The following is a 16,295-nucleotide window of genomic DNA, read 5'->3' on the forward strand; positions in this document are numbered from 1 at the left end:
GATCCTCAGTAGATGGCATGCAGGTCTTTCCCTCTTACCCTCTCTCTCTCTCTCAAATCAATAAAAACATATTTAAAAAAATAAAAATAAATAAAGTTACTGTGAACCAGCGTTCAGGATACTGCTGCTGAAATATAACAGGCAGAGCCAACATTGAACAGAGCCAGGCTCCCCCAGTCCCCACAGCAGCATGAGTCTCAGGTAGGGCCCTGCTCCCAGGGCGTTGCGAGGGGAAGGCTGCTGGCCTGGCTGGAAAGACTCTGTAAACAGAAGTAGTTGTTCCCCTTTTTACTAAATTAACCCAATTTGGGACCAAGAATTTTCATCCTTTATTTTTTTTCCAGCTTTATTGAGACATAATTGACAAGTAACATTGTGTAAATTTAAGGTGTACAATATCATGATTTATATATATAACACATTATCACCTCACATAGTTATAATTTTTTGTGAGTGATGAGACCTTTTAAGATTTATTCTTAGTAATTTTCAAGTATATAATACAGTGCTGTTAACCAATACAGTATAGTCACCTTGCTGTCATTACATTCCCAGACTTTATTCGTCCTATAACTCAAAGTTTGTACCCTTTGACCTACCCCTCCCTTCACCCCTCTGGCAACCACCAATATGCTCTGTCTCTCTGAGTTAAGGATTTTAGATTCCACTTATAAGTGAGCTCACACAGTATTTGTCTTTCTCTGTATGATTTATATCACTTAGTGTCATGCCCTCAAGTTTCAGCCATGTGGTTGCAAATGGCAGGATGCCCTTCTTTTTAAGGCTGAATAATTCGTTGTATACACCACATGTTCTTTATCCACTCATCTGTGGATGGACACTTAGGTTGTTGCCATGTCTTGGCTGTTGAAAATAATGCTGCAGTGAACACAGAGGTGCAGATGTCTCTGAGAGATGGCGATTTTGTTTCCTTCTGGTACATACCCAGAAGTGGGATTGCTGGACCATACGGTTCCATTTTTATTTTCTTGTGGAACCTCAGAGTGTTTTTCATAGTGGCTGCACCAGTTTATGCTAAGAATTTTCATTCTTGAAGGCTCAGTGTTGTGTCTATTTATAAGAGCCAGAGTTTTTGTGCATGTCTTGCACCACTCATAATAAAAATTTCCATATCTTTACACAAAGTAAGACTGCTATAATAATTTTAGGTTTACTTTGTATATGTTCAAATTTAAAGAGTTGATTTAAATGTTCATACTTCCCAAAATAAAATGGATAGATTGTGAATAGCACTGAAGTCCCGCTTCATTTGCCCTCTTAGAGGGGCTTGTGAAACTCAGCCTGACTCCCCGGCGGCTCTGAGTGTCCCTGAGCAGTTGCTCTCAGGACTGTGAGCTGACCAGGGCTTTCCATGATCAATTCCTGTCGTGTCTCCCGACCAGTTTCTCCCACAATGGGACAGTAACGCTGTTGTCCTTTCACTCACGCCAACATGAAATCATTACAGAAATGTGTGTTTTCAGTGTTATTAACTAAATCTCCAAAGATCCAGGATTGCTTTGTGGGCCATGATAAATCGCCAGAGGGGGGGTTGGGGAAGTAGAAACACGTCACATGTAGCATTCTCTTCCTAGGTTTTGTTTTGTTTTGTTTTTGTTAAAGGTAAAGGGAAGGAAAAAAGACCAGTAGCCAATACCAGCCTTTCTAGTTTCAAACAGATGTTTATTTTTCTCCCCTAGGCTCACCTTTACGGATATTTGGCGCATTTATGCAGGCATTTTAGATTTGAAAGAGATTACATATGAAACACCTTTCTCACGGATAAAAGAGATTATTGTTCACCACAATTATAGCATCACAGAAAATACTAATGATATTGCCTTGATAAAGCTTGAGGCTCCTTTGAATTATACTGGTACGTAGTGCACTCAAGGGGACATCCAGCTGAATGGCATTGGTTTACGTTTTCACATCGATTTGAGTGAGAGGGCGGAATCTCCAGAGACTATCTTCATTTTCTGGTTGGTGGAGTTGGGGAAAAGGTGAAGACTGCCAGGGCAGATAAGACCTGTGGCTTGACATAAAAGTCTCCTCTATGTAGGAGCAAGAAATGTCCATTAGTTCCCACAGGTAGGGATACAACTGCTCAGACATTATGGAAATAATAGACATTGAAGTGTCTTTGCCATCTGGGAAGCATGGCTTCCTTTGACGAGAGGAGAAGAATTAGCATTGCTCTGGGCTGAGGCTTATTGAGTCTATGGGGGCAAGTGGGGAATTAATAAATTTCCAGGTGTATCTTGAGCAGAGGAGAAACTGCTGGAGGAGGCAGCTCTGGGAAGTCAGTCCACGCTTGTGGGAGGTGCTGCCTTTCAGGTACAAGCAATGCCGCACAGTTGCTGAAGGTGTGCTGTGTCCATGAACAATTCCGCGACCTTGAGCAAGTTGCTTTTACTTCTTAGCACCTCAGTTTTCTCATTTATGAAATGGGCATGATAATTACCCCATGGTACTGTTAGAATAATTAAGTCAGCTCATAAGTTAAAGCCTGAAACAGTGTTAGACACTCTATTCCCATTAAAAGTATTATATATAGAATAAGAGGCAGAACTTCTAAACGCTTTTGACTGTAAATTTGAATTCTGAGGTTCTTCATTTAATACAGAAAATGTAATAAGGAAAATGTCCTGTGAAAATGACTTTGATGGTGAGAAATTGTCTTGAATCATTGACCTTAGAAATTGAGCAGGAGGAAAAGGGTTATTCTTCTTAGTGCTACTCCATAGTAAGAGAATATGGGGGACAGAGTGTACTTTTAAAGTATCTATAACTTGAACTAAACTCTAATTTTAAAATTACTTTTCAGAATTCCAAAAGCCAATATGCCTCCCTGCCAAACATGATACAAATACAATTTATACCAACTGTTGGATAACGGGATGGGGCTACACAAAGGAACGAGGTATAGTGTGACATTGTAAATGTTGTTCCTAAAGCAAGCCTCATATGTTAAAGCACAGGGGATGGATCAGTTCCATCTGCCCCTAAAATTATATCCAAACTCATGGTCTTTCCAATTGATTGATTCTCAAGTATTTGTTCAGTGGCTCTTGAGAAAGATGTATTTTTGCCTGAACCTGGAAAAATTAATCAGATAAACTTTTGAGCACCTTACTCTATAACAGCGGTTCTCAACCTGTGGGTCGCGACCTCTTTGGGGGTCGAACGACCCTTTCACAGGGGTCGTCTAAGACCATCAGAAAACACATATATAATTACATATTGTTTTTGCGATTAATCACTATGCTTTAATTATGTTCAATTTGTAACAATGAAAATACATCCTGCATATCAGATATTTATATTACGATTCATAACAGTAGCAAAATTACAGTTATGAAGTAGCAACGAAAATAATTTTATGGTTGGGGGTCACCACAACATGAGGAACTGTATTAAAGGGTCACGGCATGAGGAAGGCTGAGAACCACTGATCTATAATGAAGATCATTTGTTTGACTTCACATAAAGGATTGGTCCCACAGAGGACTAACAATCCCACTGAAGCCCATCCTGTTGGTAGTATTAATAACGTCCCTATCTCCCAATGACACTGTTTCTTCTTTATATTCATGACCAGGAATCTAGGCAGGCACACCATCTCTCTGAATGACGAACTTTTAATCTATTTTTTTATGCATCTCTCCTGCAATCTTGATAAAGCCTATGGTCCACTTCAAGAATGATGTTTTTAAATGCTCAGATAAAAGCATATAGGATTACAAAAGCAACCAATGAAATTGCAAGACAGTTATCAAAAGTACTTTTTAAAAGATGTAACATAGTCACACATGTGTTTCTTTATTAATATATTAAATAGCGAGTTGTTCTAATAACTACCACAATTTGAAATTGTGATGAGCACAAATGATCATTTCAGTTATCTGTCGCAAGTGCTATGTGACTGGAACATATTTGCGAGTTGGAGTGATGGGAAAGGCAGAGGTATGGGTAATACTCCTGAGAAAGTTGCCTACACTCATAATTGAAGGGAGTGTTAGACTTCAGTTAGAGCTTGGTGGAAAGAAGAATGTATTTTTGCCCTATCCAAGTTTATGGACAATGTGGCTTCTTCCTATGGTCCCTAGGTTAAGAACACCTGCTTATGAATACTTGTGGCATTTCAATTGCCCTTGAAAATTTCAGAAAACCAGTCATTCTTGCCTTCCAAAATGATGTTCCTGATAGATGTAATAAGGAACACTGTATATAATCACTTTTTGCAAAAAGAGATAGCTTGCTCAGCTCTCTCCATCTTTCCTAATTTAGTCCTTTATTCAACTAATTCAAATTTTTCAGATTTTTGACTAGTCAAGATAGAAAGATTTAAAAGTAACTTTAACTGGACACTGGTAGAAAATATCCTATCTAAAAGAGGGGATATGCAAATTGACTGCCATGCAATCACAAAGATGGTGGTGCCCACAGTGGAGGCTGGGCTTCTGTAACACAAGATGGCTGCACCCACAGCAGAGGCCGAGTTCCTATAATGAGTCTTAATGACCAATCAGCAGGATCAGCAGGAGGGGACCTTGGGCTGCGCTCCCCCACCCCAGTGCTGGGGGACCTGAGGCTGCACCCCCTGCCCGGAGGGGCTTGACAGGGGACCTCATGGTTCGCCCCCAACCCCCAGGGACCTCAGGCTGCTCCCTCCACCCAGCGGGGCTTGAAGGGGGACCTGAGGCTGCGCCCCCCACCTGGAGGGGTTTGATGGGGGACCTCAAGATGTGCCAACACCTCCACCGGCCCAGACTGGGGGTCCTCAGGCTATGCCCCCCACCCTGGTGCTGGGCCAGGGGACCTCAAGGTGCATCCCCTGCCTGGTGCTGGGCCAGAGGACCTCAGACTGCACCGCCTGCCTTAGTGTAGGGCTGAGGGACCTCAGGCCATGCCCCCTACCCCAGCATCAGGCTGGGAGACCTGAGGATGTGCTGGGGGAGCTGAGGTTGCACCCCCCACCCAGCAGGGCTTGACAAGAGTGGGACCAGCCAGGATTGGATCTCACCCAATGGGGGTGGGGCCAGCTGGGTCTGGGTCTCATGTGATTTTGAAGCGCCAAGGGTGGGCAGGGACTTGACTTGACTTTGGTTCCCACGGCCCGCCCTAGACTCTGACAGGAGGAAGATTTTCATATACATTTTATTAACTTTCTTTCATCTCTGACACTTTTATTATAGAGAAGGGGCAAATAGCAATATTAAAATATTTCCTCTAATTAATCCCCTTTTGATGGGTACGAATTTTGTGCACTGGGCCACGAGTTTGTAAATAAACTGTTCTTCATGGAAAATGCTGACTTGCTTTTATTTGAAGAACAAAATGCTTCTCTATTGCCAGAGATTTGGCTAATTTTTTAATTATATATTTAAAGATTATCATTTTTAATATATAAAACAAAACTACAAGGTAAGAGCTTCAGTTTTTTGGATTGTAGGCAAGAGGAGGGAATTTCTGAGAAACTTCTATTGGATGAGAGAATGGCAGAGAATATGGAAGCAAAATCTCTGGTTAGTCTTGCATCTGGAGTTGTTCTAACATAGCATCAGAGGCCAATAAAGGGTACAGTCCCCCTTCTCTTTCTGTGTGTGTGTGTGTGTGTGTGTGTGTGTGTGGTGTAACTCTCCCTTCTCACCTTTAGTATGTCTATCCAAAGGAATGGCCTTAATGCAAAGTTCATCATTCTGATTGATTTGCTTTAAGACTTCATTCTTATTTTTCACATTTATTGTATTTCCTCCTTCTGAAGTTATATATTTGTTAATTCATAGGTGAAGTCCAAAATATCCTTCAAAAGGCAAATATTCCTTTGGTTACAAATGAAGAATGCCAGAAAAGATATAAGGATTATGCAATAACCAAACAGATGATTTGTGCTGGCCTTAAAGAAGGGGGAAAAGATGCTTGTAAGGTAATGCCTTCTGTTATAATAATTATGCAAACTTGAGAAAATTCATTTCAAAATATATTTTCTAATAGAATATGTCATTATAGTTTTTAAATCAGAGTTAAATGATCTTATAATTTCATCCATAACCTCTAAAACTATACATATGTATATAATTTATATAACATATGTTACAATCTGTGCAGGAACATGCTATATTTAAAGGAGAACAATTGTACGTACAATAATTGTACTAAAATGTAAGAATATTAAGCTTATTTTTTAAAATGTTTTTATTGCTTTCAGAAAGAGGAAGGGAGAGGGAGAGAGGGATAGAAGCATCAATGATGAGAGATAATCACTGATTGGCTGAATATTAGGTTTATTTGACAGTGGAATGAAGATGTCAACATTTCTTCATTGGACAATACATTATTGAATTGCATAATTTTTACCACATTCAACAGCTAATGAGCCATATGAGATGCCTGAAAATCTATAAGAAATCAGACTTGTGTGGTGTGACTACAGAATGTTAGAGGCACATCTGTCATAACCTTCTCTCATTTTCTTTTTCTGCCCACTGTGACACAGGGAGATTCAGGTGGCCCTTTAGTTTGTAAACACCATGGAATATGGCAGTTGGTGGGCATCACCAGTTGGGGTGAAGGCTGTGGCCGCAGGGAACAACCAGGTGTCTACACCAAAGTTGCTGAGTACGTGGACTGGATTTTAGAGAAAACACGGGGAAGTAAGTGATGGACAGTCTCTGATGAAGTCACCGGCGTGAGGAAGCTCCTCAGAGGTGGGGAGGAGCCCAGTCTGAAGTGTAAGTTTTGCAACGTGGGTTTCATTCAAACACTGAGCCTTGGGGCTCTGATCTGCAGAACCGTGAGAGCCGTATCTACCTCGCGTCCCTGCCATGGGGATAAAAAGTGACACAGCATACAACGGGGCTAAGTCTGATGGCTCACAGAGGCATGGTTCCAGGATTTGCTAATCCCACGAAAAATGGAGATAACACCTGAATGTCTCCACAATTGTTCGGTGTGAAATAAAATGGTGAAAGTGTGATTAAAGAGTGTTTTTTCTCCGATTGTGAAACAGAATCAAAGAAAACAGTTCAGAATCTAGCACAATGCATGGTGCCATTCTAATCTCCCTGCTTGTCTGGAACTCAGTATATCTCAGAGATAACAATTTTCTGTGCATCATCCACGGGGTCATTAACCCTACCACTTCCCCCCTTATTGGGGGTGAAGTGCCAGTAAGCTTGGGGCTTCCTGGACAAGTGCAAGGGAAGAAACCTGTGTAACATCCGTTTTTCTAAGAAAGAGGTGAGATATTTGAACTTGGGAGAATGGCGATGCATCTCTTTGTTTTGACCTCTTGCTTTGATGACCCTGGCATGGACACAGGCTCCAGGTTGGCTGTGTCGGTCGAACTGTGGGGCTGCAGGTGTCTGGTTGCAGCTCCTGCCCTGGTCTCATTGCACAGCCTTTATGGAGGACAAGGAATCTGCTTGACTGCAGATTCAGTGGACATTGGGATTCATGATAGCAATTTGGAAGTATTATTCGGTACAAAAACTCTCATAGCACACATGGTAGTAGTAAGTAGCCCTGGAATGGATGATGTAAATCTATGTAATGTGTCCAGCCAGCATGGCTCAGTGGTTGAGTCTCCACCTATGACCCAGGAGGTCACAGTTTGATTCCCGGTCAGGGCACATGCCCGGATTGGAGACTCGATCCCCAGTGTGGGGCATTCAAGATGCAGCCAATCAATGATTCTCTCTCATCATTGATGTTTCTATCTCTTTCTCCTTCTGTCTTCCTCTCTTGGAAATGTAACACAAATTTCCAAGTTGCCCGTGATGACCATACTGATACCAGGTGTGCTACATTAAGCTGACGTATGTTCACACATAAGTGACCATTTATAAAATATTGTGTAGGTTAAGTAGAAAAATAGAAAAGTTGTTAAGAAAGATGGAGTTTTTCCTTCCACACTCAGAGACTCTCAGTGGTAGGAAGGGCTAAAGATGGAGGGGCTGAAAAACACCCACGAGGTCTGGGTTCTTCACAAACCACACAATAGGCCACTGAAGAGTTAAATTTCCTCTGGGGGGAAAAATCTCCAGATTTCATCAAATCTCGCTGGGTTCCAGGAAATGATTACAAATAAATGCAACCTCATCTTTTACTTGGGTATGTAATAAAGATATTGGTCTTTGTTCCGTGTGGATGCTGCTTTATGTTGAAACAGGAGAAAACGGTTGGCAATAAAAGTCTTTTATCTGTGGCCCTTTGGTTATTGATAATCCTATGGGGCCTTTGAACAGTGCTGGCAGGGTCACCGCTGGCTTTTGTAGGTCAGGGCAGGACCTTGTTTGGGCAGAATTGAGAGGAGAGTTTTGAAATGTGACCTCCCCTGGGTATGAAGGATGGGTTTAACGTCGCCAGTGGAAGCCAGTAGTACTGGACCGATCTCTTTATTACTAACAACACCTTCATGTACAGGGGTGAACAGAGGAGCCCTTCCCACAGTCAGAGCCTTTGGGACTGCGAAGTGGGTAAGAGGCTAAGAAGGCGAGAGACTGCCATGGCCTCCACTCTTACGAGGAAGACTGAGCACAGAGAAGGAATAGGCCACAGGCAGTGCTGCAATCTTTTTGCAGCAAGGGTTCAGGAATTTGGAGAAGGGGCTGTGACATGAATGGATATACTAGACAAGAAATACAAATTTAGAAGGCATTGGGGGTGGGGGGGGCAGACACATTCCTACTCTCTAGTGGAGTGGTTTTCCAAATATCTGGACCCACGGCTTTTTATTTACACATTTTGCCCTTTAACAAAGCAAACACCCATATCAAAGGTAAGGCTTGGTAAACAGTAAAAGATTATCAGGTTAGGGATTGCCTAGAACCATTCATTGTCTTGACAGAACAATCAGTGCATAGCCCTTAGTTCTTGCGAGAAGCCCATGGTCCCTCAGCCTTCTGAGGACCTCTTGCATAATTATGACCTGCTGGTCTTAGCCTCCAGCAGGGCAGGGCCACCAGGAGCAAGAAGGCAACAGAACATGGACTTGGGTAATGGACTTCACAGGTACACATGATGTAGGAGGACAAACAAGGAATCCAAGGTCTGTCTCCCTTTTCACCAAGGTGTGGGAAACCTCTAGTTGGAACTTAAAGCTCCTATTTTAATTATTGTTGATCTCTAGCTCCTCACTAAACTGTGAACAACTTTGAAGGAGGCTCCCTTTCATACTGCATGTCCATGGGCATTGAGTATTTGTCTAATGAATGAATACATCTTTATTCTAAAACAGAGGCTCCAAGAAATACAAGTATTAGCTCGAGGGCATGGCAAGTCCAGAACCTGGACCAAGGTTGGCATGTGTATCCCAGACGATGGCCCATGCCATGTATCCTCAGACTGTGAGAAGGACAAAAGATGGCAGGGCATTTGTCACCACCATTAGTCATTTTCCTTATCGACTAAGGCAGTGGTCCTCAATCAGAGACAGTGTTGGCCCCCAACCTTACCCAGGGGAATTTTGACTAGAACCATTTTTGGTTGGCTCACCTGGGTGAGGGTGTGCTACCAGCATCTAGTGGGTAAAGGCCTGTTGTTGCTAAGCATCCCAGCAGGCACAAACAGGGCCTCACAACAAAGAATTATCTGGCCCAAATACCAGCAATGCCATGGTTGAGAAACCCTGTTCTAAGGTCAGTATTAAAACCTTATAATGAAAAGGGGGTAGTTCAGGGACAACAAGAAAGAGCTTGTAGGACATGGGAGGCTGTGCCCTTGTTCACAGTAAGACTTGATGACAGAGAAGGAGCTCTCTCTGTGCTGGGACAGGGGGGTCTCTGGCAGCAGAATCCCTATGTGGTGTCCCCTGCCCCAGACTGAGGACTTTGGGTCACCAGTGACCATAACTTGTGACTTGCACTTGGGTCTCTGTAGACTAAATTCTGGATTCTTCCTGAGATTTTGTCTAGCAATTTGCCATTTTCATTGGGCTTCAACAACATTTTATTTCACTGGTGGGGTGTGGTATGGAACCTTTATCTTTACATAACAGTAGTCAACATGAGGATTCTAAACTGCAATGGTATTCATTGAAAAAAATTTTAGAATACTTACTGTCAGTTTGAGAGGAAGGTCTACTTAATCTCAGAGAATTTCTATGCAATTAAGACTCATCCACTTTTATTTAAACAGAGAAAAATATTTTTGGAATCTTTATATTATTTCAATGGGTTTAGAGATTTCACTAAGTAGCTAAACCAAATTTAGGAAAATGATATTGTTTCCCAAGGAAGTATTTCTCTCATTCGAGTCTTTTTGCTTCTCTCAATAGGGTTGGAGAGTTATCATTATAGCCTTTTTATTTGGGCTTTAGGATAGAGATGGGGTTTCATGGTTAAATAATACAAGAATATAAGGAACTTATGTAATTTCACATATCAGGTTTCCATGAAAACCTACCTTGGCATAAATTTGCCATTCCACATTGAGCTTCGTAAAAAGCAGAGCATCATAAATATGTGCTTTTTGTATAGCTGGAATGTACTTAATTTTAAATTGGAAACTCAAGAAAGCAACTAAGGACTCTTTAAACCCAGATAGGCGATAAAATCTTAGCAACAGATCAAATAAAAATATCTGAATAACTGCCTGCCAGATAGAATGTCACAATAGTTCCTTAGCATTTTACATAACAACCTCTTCCAAGTTTAAATACCTCTTAACTTTCTTTTCAAAGAGAATAACAACAACAAAAATGCTGGCTTATTTCTTCTCCAAAAGTCTCAAATGAGTTTATATGGGGCTAAGCTTCAAATTTACCATTACTAACTAGTCTCTCACTGTCACCTTCAGTGAGTTCTCTCCCTCCTCCCGCCTCACCCCTCCCCCCCACACACACACCATGTTTTTCTTTGTGTAAGAGTTCTGAAAGAGCCATCTGTAGTTCTAATCTTAGGTCATCTTTCATTCTTTATTCCCTCATTAATCTTTGTTTTAAATGGGTCTCAAAATTCTGTGACAGATTTTTGGTCAAGTTATTACCATGAAGAAGTTCTGATTTTAAAAACTAGTAACTTAAAACTCTCTCTCTCTCTCTCTCTCTCTCTATCTCTATCTCTCTCTCTCTCACACACACACACACACACACACACACACACACCACCCCCACCACCCACACCACCAGTACTGATTTTTTAAATGTAACTTAAAAACTGACCATCACCAACCACCACCACCAAATGGTCCACAAAACATTCTCCTTTCCTTCTGAAGGTTAAACCTAAATGTCCAATAGATAAAAATGGTTCTGAGCCCATTCTTCCATCCCTGATTAAGATGGGGATGGCAAGAATTGGGGATAATATTAATTTAACCTTCTGGGCTTTCTGAGCAGAGTGGTGACTGACAGCTCCAGCTGCCTTCTTATCCACTGCTTTGATGACACCCACAATAACTGTCTGTCTCATGTCACAATCAGCAAAATGGCCCAGAGGATAATCAGAGAAACTCTGAACACACAGGGGCTTTCTGGGAATTATATTGACAGATTTATATCTTAATCACCATGGAATGCTAATGATCCTGCGGGAGCCTTTGTGTCAAATAAACATGGAGTTTGGACAGAGAGAAGCAAGGAGCAAAGGGAAAAGCAGGAGGCCCTTTTAGACTTGGATGGGATCCTAAAGAGCATCTTTGCAAGTAAAGATCTGAGAAATGATTCAAGTCCCCACAAAGCACCCACATCTCTGAGACTATCACTCATAAACACAGATCCATTGAGGCAAATGTGTTATATTGTGGTTTTCTTTTCTATCTGAGGCTGCTCATCCAAGAAACTAACATAAAGGTGTTGATTGCCCTGATTTCCAAGTTCAGGCCTATTTAGTTAAGTCAGTCACCTTTGCTTGCCTCTGTAGATGATTGCCTAATTAGACATGGGCCTAAAATCCCAAATAACACCTGCCATGATTGCATCAGAATGCGTGGCTGAGCTGTTCAAAGACCTGCTTTCAAGGAAGTGACATTACTACTGTTTCTACACCAAGCGCCGAGCACTGCCAAGTCATCTGCACCCTTCACCCAAGGTGTTTGCTTTTCACATTTATGGCTGAGTCATCAGCTAAAGATCCTACCAGGTGACAGGTGTTTGCATTTCTACATAGAGAAACTAGATTTTACAGAATTACCTGCTAATAAAACCCCATCTGCCATTTAATGAAATTTAATGTTAATCAAAAAATATATTTTCCTTCAAGTGTAATAAGAAATATGACATAATAATATGGTGTTCAGGTCCTAGCAGGTTTGGCTCAGTGGATAGAGTGTCAGCCTACATACCAAAGGGTCTCAGGTTTGATTCTGATCTAGGGCACGTACCTTAGTTGCAGGCTCCTTCCCTACCCGGGCCTTGGTCTGGTCTCATGCAGAGGCAATCAATTGATGTGTTTCTCTCACATCCATGTTTCCCTTTGTCTTTCCCTCTTTCTTCCACTTTCCATAAAAATCGATGGGAAAAAAAAATAATATGGTGTTTAGGCAGATCAGGGAGAAATAGACATAACTCTCAGGATGGACTGTCCAAACTCCCTTTTGTCCTCAATATTAATGGTACGCTTCCTATTTCTCTTTAACTTTATGTGCCAGGTGTTTCTCAGCATCTAGAAGGGTTCAGGAATCTGGAGAAGGGCTGCATGTAATTTAATGAAGAGACTAGACATGAAATATGAATTTGGAAGGCATTTTGGGGGAGCCAGAACTTGGTTAGCTTCAGTAACCAAGTTTTCTCTCTCTCTGGACCCCTTGCTTTTTTATTAACACAAATTTCCCTAAGGCAAAGCAGATATGCATATCAAAGGTTAAGGTTTGGCGTACAGAAAGCATTGTCAGGTTGGAGGGAACTGCCCTCACCTGTCAGGCAGCAGGCAATACTATGTGCAAATCTTTAGGTTTGGGGAAATGCCTACAGCTGTTCAGCTGTTTGGCCAGCTGCAGGAAATAACATGTAGATTTTCTGGTTTAGGGAAATGCTTTCAGCTATTCCAGCAGGCAATAACACGATTCAGCCCTACTGAATATAGAAGCCCACCAACCTTTTGAGGACTTCTTGCATTTTATTATGCTCTGCTGGACTTAGCTTCCAGCATTTATGCCTGTTAATCATTTCTAATAATTTTATTAGAAAAAAATTAAATTTTATAAGGTGATGAAAGAATGTAGTGATCCCCTGTCACCACCAATACTTTTTGACATTATATTTTATTTATCTACTAGAGGCTGGTGTATGAAATTCGTGCACAGGGGGTGGGGGTGTGTGTCCCTCAACCCATCTGACACCCTCTCCAAACTGGGCATCCCTCTCACAATCCAGGACTGCTGGCTCCCAACCTCTTGCCTGCCTGCCTGCCTGATTGCCCCCTAACCACTCCCCAGTCAGCCAGATGGATGCTTAACTGCTCCCTTGCCAGCCTGATTACCCCTAACTGTCCTCCCCTGCCAGCCTGGTAACCCTTAACTGTCCTCTCCTGCTGGCCTGGTCATCCCTAACTGCCCTCCCTTGCTAGCCTGGTCATCCCTAACTGCCCTCCTTTACCAGCCCGGTGCCCCCCAACTGCCCTCCCCTGCTTGCCTGGCCACCCTAAACTGCCCTCCCTTGCCAGCCTGGTCCCCCCAACTGCCCTCCCCTGCTTGCCTGGCCACCCTCAACTGCCCTCCCCTACAGGATTCCCCCACAACTACCCTCTCCTGCCGGCCATCTTTTGTCCACATGGGGGCAGCCATCTTGTGTGTTGGAGTAATGGTCAATTTGCATATTACCTCTTTATTATAAAGGATATTGAACATGTGTTTAACAATATGAAGTAGTTTGAAAACATAATGCTTCACCCGCAACTATTTCAACATATATTATCCTACACAAAAGACATAAAAATTTAAAAAGATTCCTTTATATCATCTGAATTGTCCCCCAAAGGTAATGTATAGTTATTAATCAAAATCTTATCAAGATTCACAAATTGTATTGGTAGTTTTGTCTCTATAGTAAAATTTTAGAACATTCAACACACCATTTTTGTTTCCACATTGAACTAGAAGATTTTGGTGGTTTTGCTAATCTTCACCCAAGGGTATTTTTTCCATTGATTTTTAGAAATGGCGATAGACAGAGAGAGAGAGAAACGTCGATATGAGAGACACACATGGACTGGTTGCCTCCCACATGAGCCCCAACCAGGCTGGGGATCGAGCCTGCAACCAAGGTACGTGTCCTGGACAGGAATCAAGCCTGAGACCCTTCGGTCTGCAGGCCGACACTCTGTCCACTGGGCGAAACTGGTGAGGGGGACCTTGAGAATTTAATAATAAAGCTTTACTGCCATGTTAAGTGGTCAACATTTTTGTGTGTTATTGCTGCATTCCCAGGTAATTCCATAGCACCATGAAGATATAAAATTCACTGTTCTGGACTCTACAACAAGAGTGGGCAATCTTTTTCTTGACAAGGCAGAGAATAAATATTTTAGGCTTTATAGGTCTGGAGACAAAGTTATGGATATTATATAAATGTGTATATATAACCGTTTAAAATGTAGCCATTAAAATAGGGAAAGCATTCTTAGCTTGTGAGCTATACAAAAACAGGCAGCCGGCTGTGTTAATCTACAGGCCATAGCTTGCCCACACCCTTTCCTGTTAGGAAGCAGTGTTATTACATGTGATCTTTTAAATGTGGGGATGTTGGGCTGAAAACAACCAAACTCACAGTCTTGCTAAGAAAGTATTTCTTTTGGCATGAGATACAGTAGTTTACTTCCTTCTCTTTGATTTTCGGTATGCTGACATTACAGTGTGGTGATTGTGGGGTGTAGGTGGATGGAAGTGGAAGAGGATGTAGAGGGGAATAAATGGTGATGGTAATAAGGGAAAAAATCCTGAGATGCATTATTTTAAAATATAAATATACACCCAGTAATGTTATTTTTTAAAAAAATAGGATTACTTGCATCCTAAAAGACAGCGTTAGAGAAATGCTGCTGAGGGTAGACATGACAGGAGCCATTTCTGGACATTCTTTCAAGCAATGCCCACACCACATACGTGGTAAGATATCTTACTAGAATGAATAAATACTAGCTATTGCCCTGGCCTGCTGGCTCAGTTGGTTGGAGTGTCGACCCTACACCAAAATGTTGTGGGTTTGATTCCTGGTCAGGGCACATATTGAAGGGAACCAATCAATGTGTCTCTGTCACATCAATGTTTCTCTCTCTCTCCCTTCCTCCCTGTCTAAAGTAAAAAAAGAAACAAAACATGCAAGTTTTTAAATAAATAAATACATACCTATACATATATACTAGTTATTGTGATATATATGTATGGTCATATGATCTTATGGCTATAAAAGAAAACCATGACATATGGAAATAAACTCTCCTAATGAAGTTCTTTCTCTGTCGAGTCAAAGTTAGCATGCAGGCATGTCTGCTCCTTATCCCCACCACAGCTTACCAAAATGTATCTCATAGGACCTATCTCATTACATCAGTACTCACCATTCATTTTCCCCTCCTTCGCAGCTTAAAATGTTATAGGAAAGTCCTTATTAAACATATGAATTCAAACCAAAGGCAGCAAGTGTTGAGATGTCACTTGTCTTAATAGTGATGTAGATACTTGAATAGCTTCATTAGTAAATCAGCCAATCACTGGTGTTAAGGAAACAAGCCAGGCTGGGTCAGCAAATTGCAGAAAGGATTTACAAGTGTAATATTGTGTCCCTGTAAGAAGGACATCGGCATTCTTTTTCTGTTTCCACGCGAGAGTAGGAATGACGTAGATTAAAATAAAAACAACGTCTGAGGAAAGTGGGTGAGCGAGTTGCAAGGGTAAGTCAGGAGGGACAGTTGCTACAGGAAAGTCTCCAAGTGGCCCCAGAGTGTGAACGATAAGCATATTTTCTGCTTTTATTTCCAGCCTGTGACACAGAAGTTGATGAGGGCCTGGACATGGAGAGCGTGAAGTATGATAGCTCTGTCACCAGGGATGCAGAGGAGCTCCAAGGCAGATGCACAGATGATGTCCACTGTCACTTTGTCACCTAGGCAATGGGCAGTTTCCAAGCCCAGACCACCAGTGAGTGAGCCCATGGACATGACATTATCTGACGGGGAGCAAAAGGGGGATTCCTTAAAATTAGTTTCATCCATTTGATGCCAACATTTCTTTTTAACCCATGAAATATTTCTATAATAAATATTTATAGTTTTCTTCATGCAAAGTCCCACCTTTTTAAACTGGCAATTTTGAAACAGTTAAAATTGGCCTGACTATTCCATTCCCAGCCTAAAGGC

The 16,295-nt window shown here is 41.8% G+C and overlaps 2 protein-coding genes across 3 annotated transcripts in view; both read left to right on the top strand.

The window, feature by feature from the left end:
* KLKB1 (kallikrein B1) overlaps positions 1-7,010 on the top strand; it is a 23,154-nt gene extending 16,144 nt beyond the window's left edge. The window contains exons 11-14 of one of the 2 annotated variants that reach the window (XM_015565537.1): positions 1,701-1,876; positions 2,828-2,923; positions 5,790-5,929; positions 6,500-7,010. In XM_015565537.1, coding sequence (XP_015421023.1) covers positions 1,701-1,876; positions 2,828-2,923; positions 5,790-5,929; positions 6,500-6,664 — 577 coding nt within the window. In that variant the 3' untranslated portion in view covers positions 6,665-7,010. The remainder of the gene's footprint in view (positions 1-1,700; positions 1,877-2,827; positions 2,924-5,789; positions 5,930-6,499) is intronic. The other variant, XM_006766090.2, reaches the window with a different exon arrangement.
* Positions 7,011-11,911: 4,901 nt separating this feature from the next.
* The window catches only part of LOC102765408 (coagulation factor XI), a 21,804-nt gene continuing 17,420 nt past the window's right edge, over positions 11,912-16,295 (top strand). Inside the window, 5 exon segments of the mRNA XM_006779344.2 lie at positions 11,912-11,953; positions 11,955-12,083; positions 14,939-15,045; positions 15,919-16,050; positions 16,053-16,077. Coding sequence (XP_006779407.1) covers positions 11,913-11,953; positions 11,955-12,083; positions 14,939-15,045; positions 15,919-16,050; positions 16,053-16,077 — 434 coding nt within the window. The 5' untranslated portion in view covers position 11,912.

This window comes from Myotis davidii, unplaced genomic scaffold, assembly GCF_000327345.1.
Source record: "Myotis davidii unplaced genomic scaffold, ASM32734v1 scaffold1040, whole genome shotgun sequence".
Lineage (NCBI taxonomy): Eukaryota > Metazoa > Chordata > Mammalia > Chiroptera > Vespertilionidae > Myotis > Myotis davidii.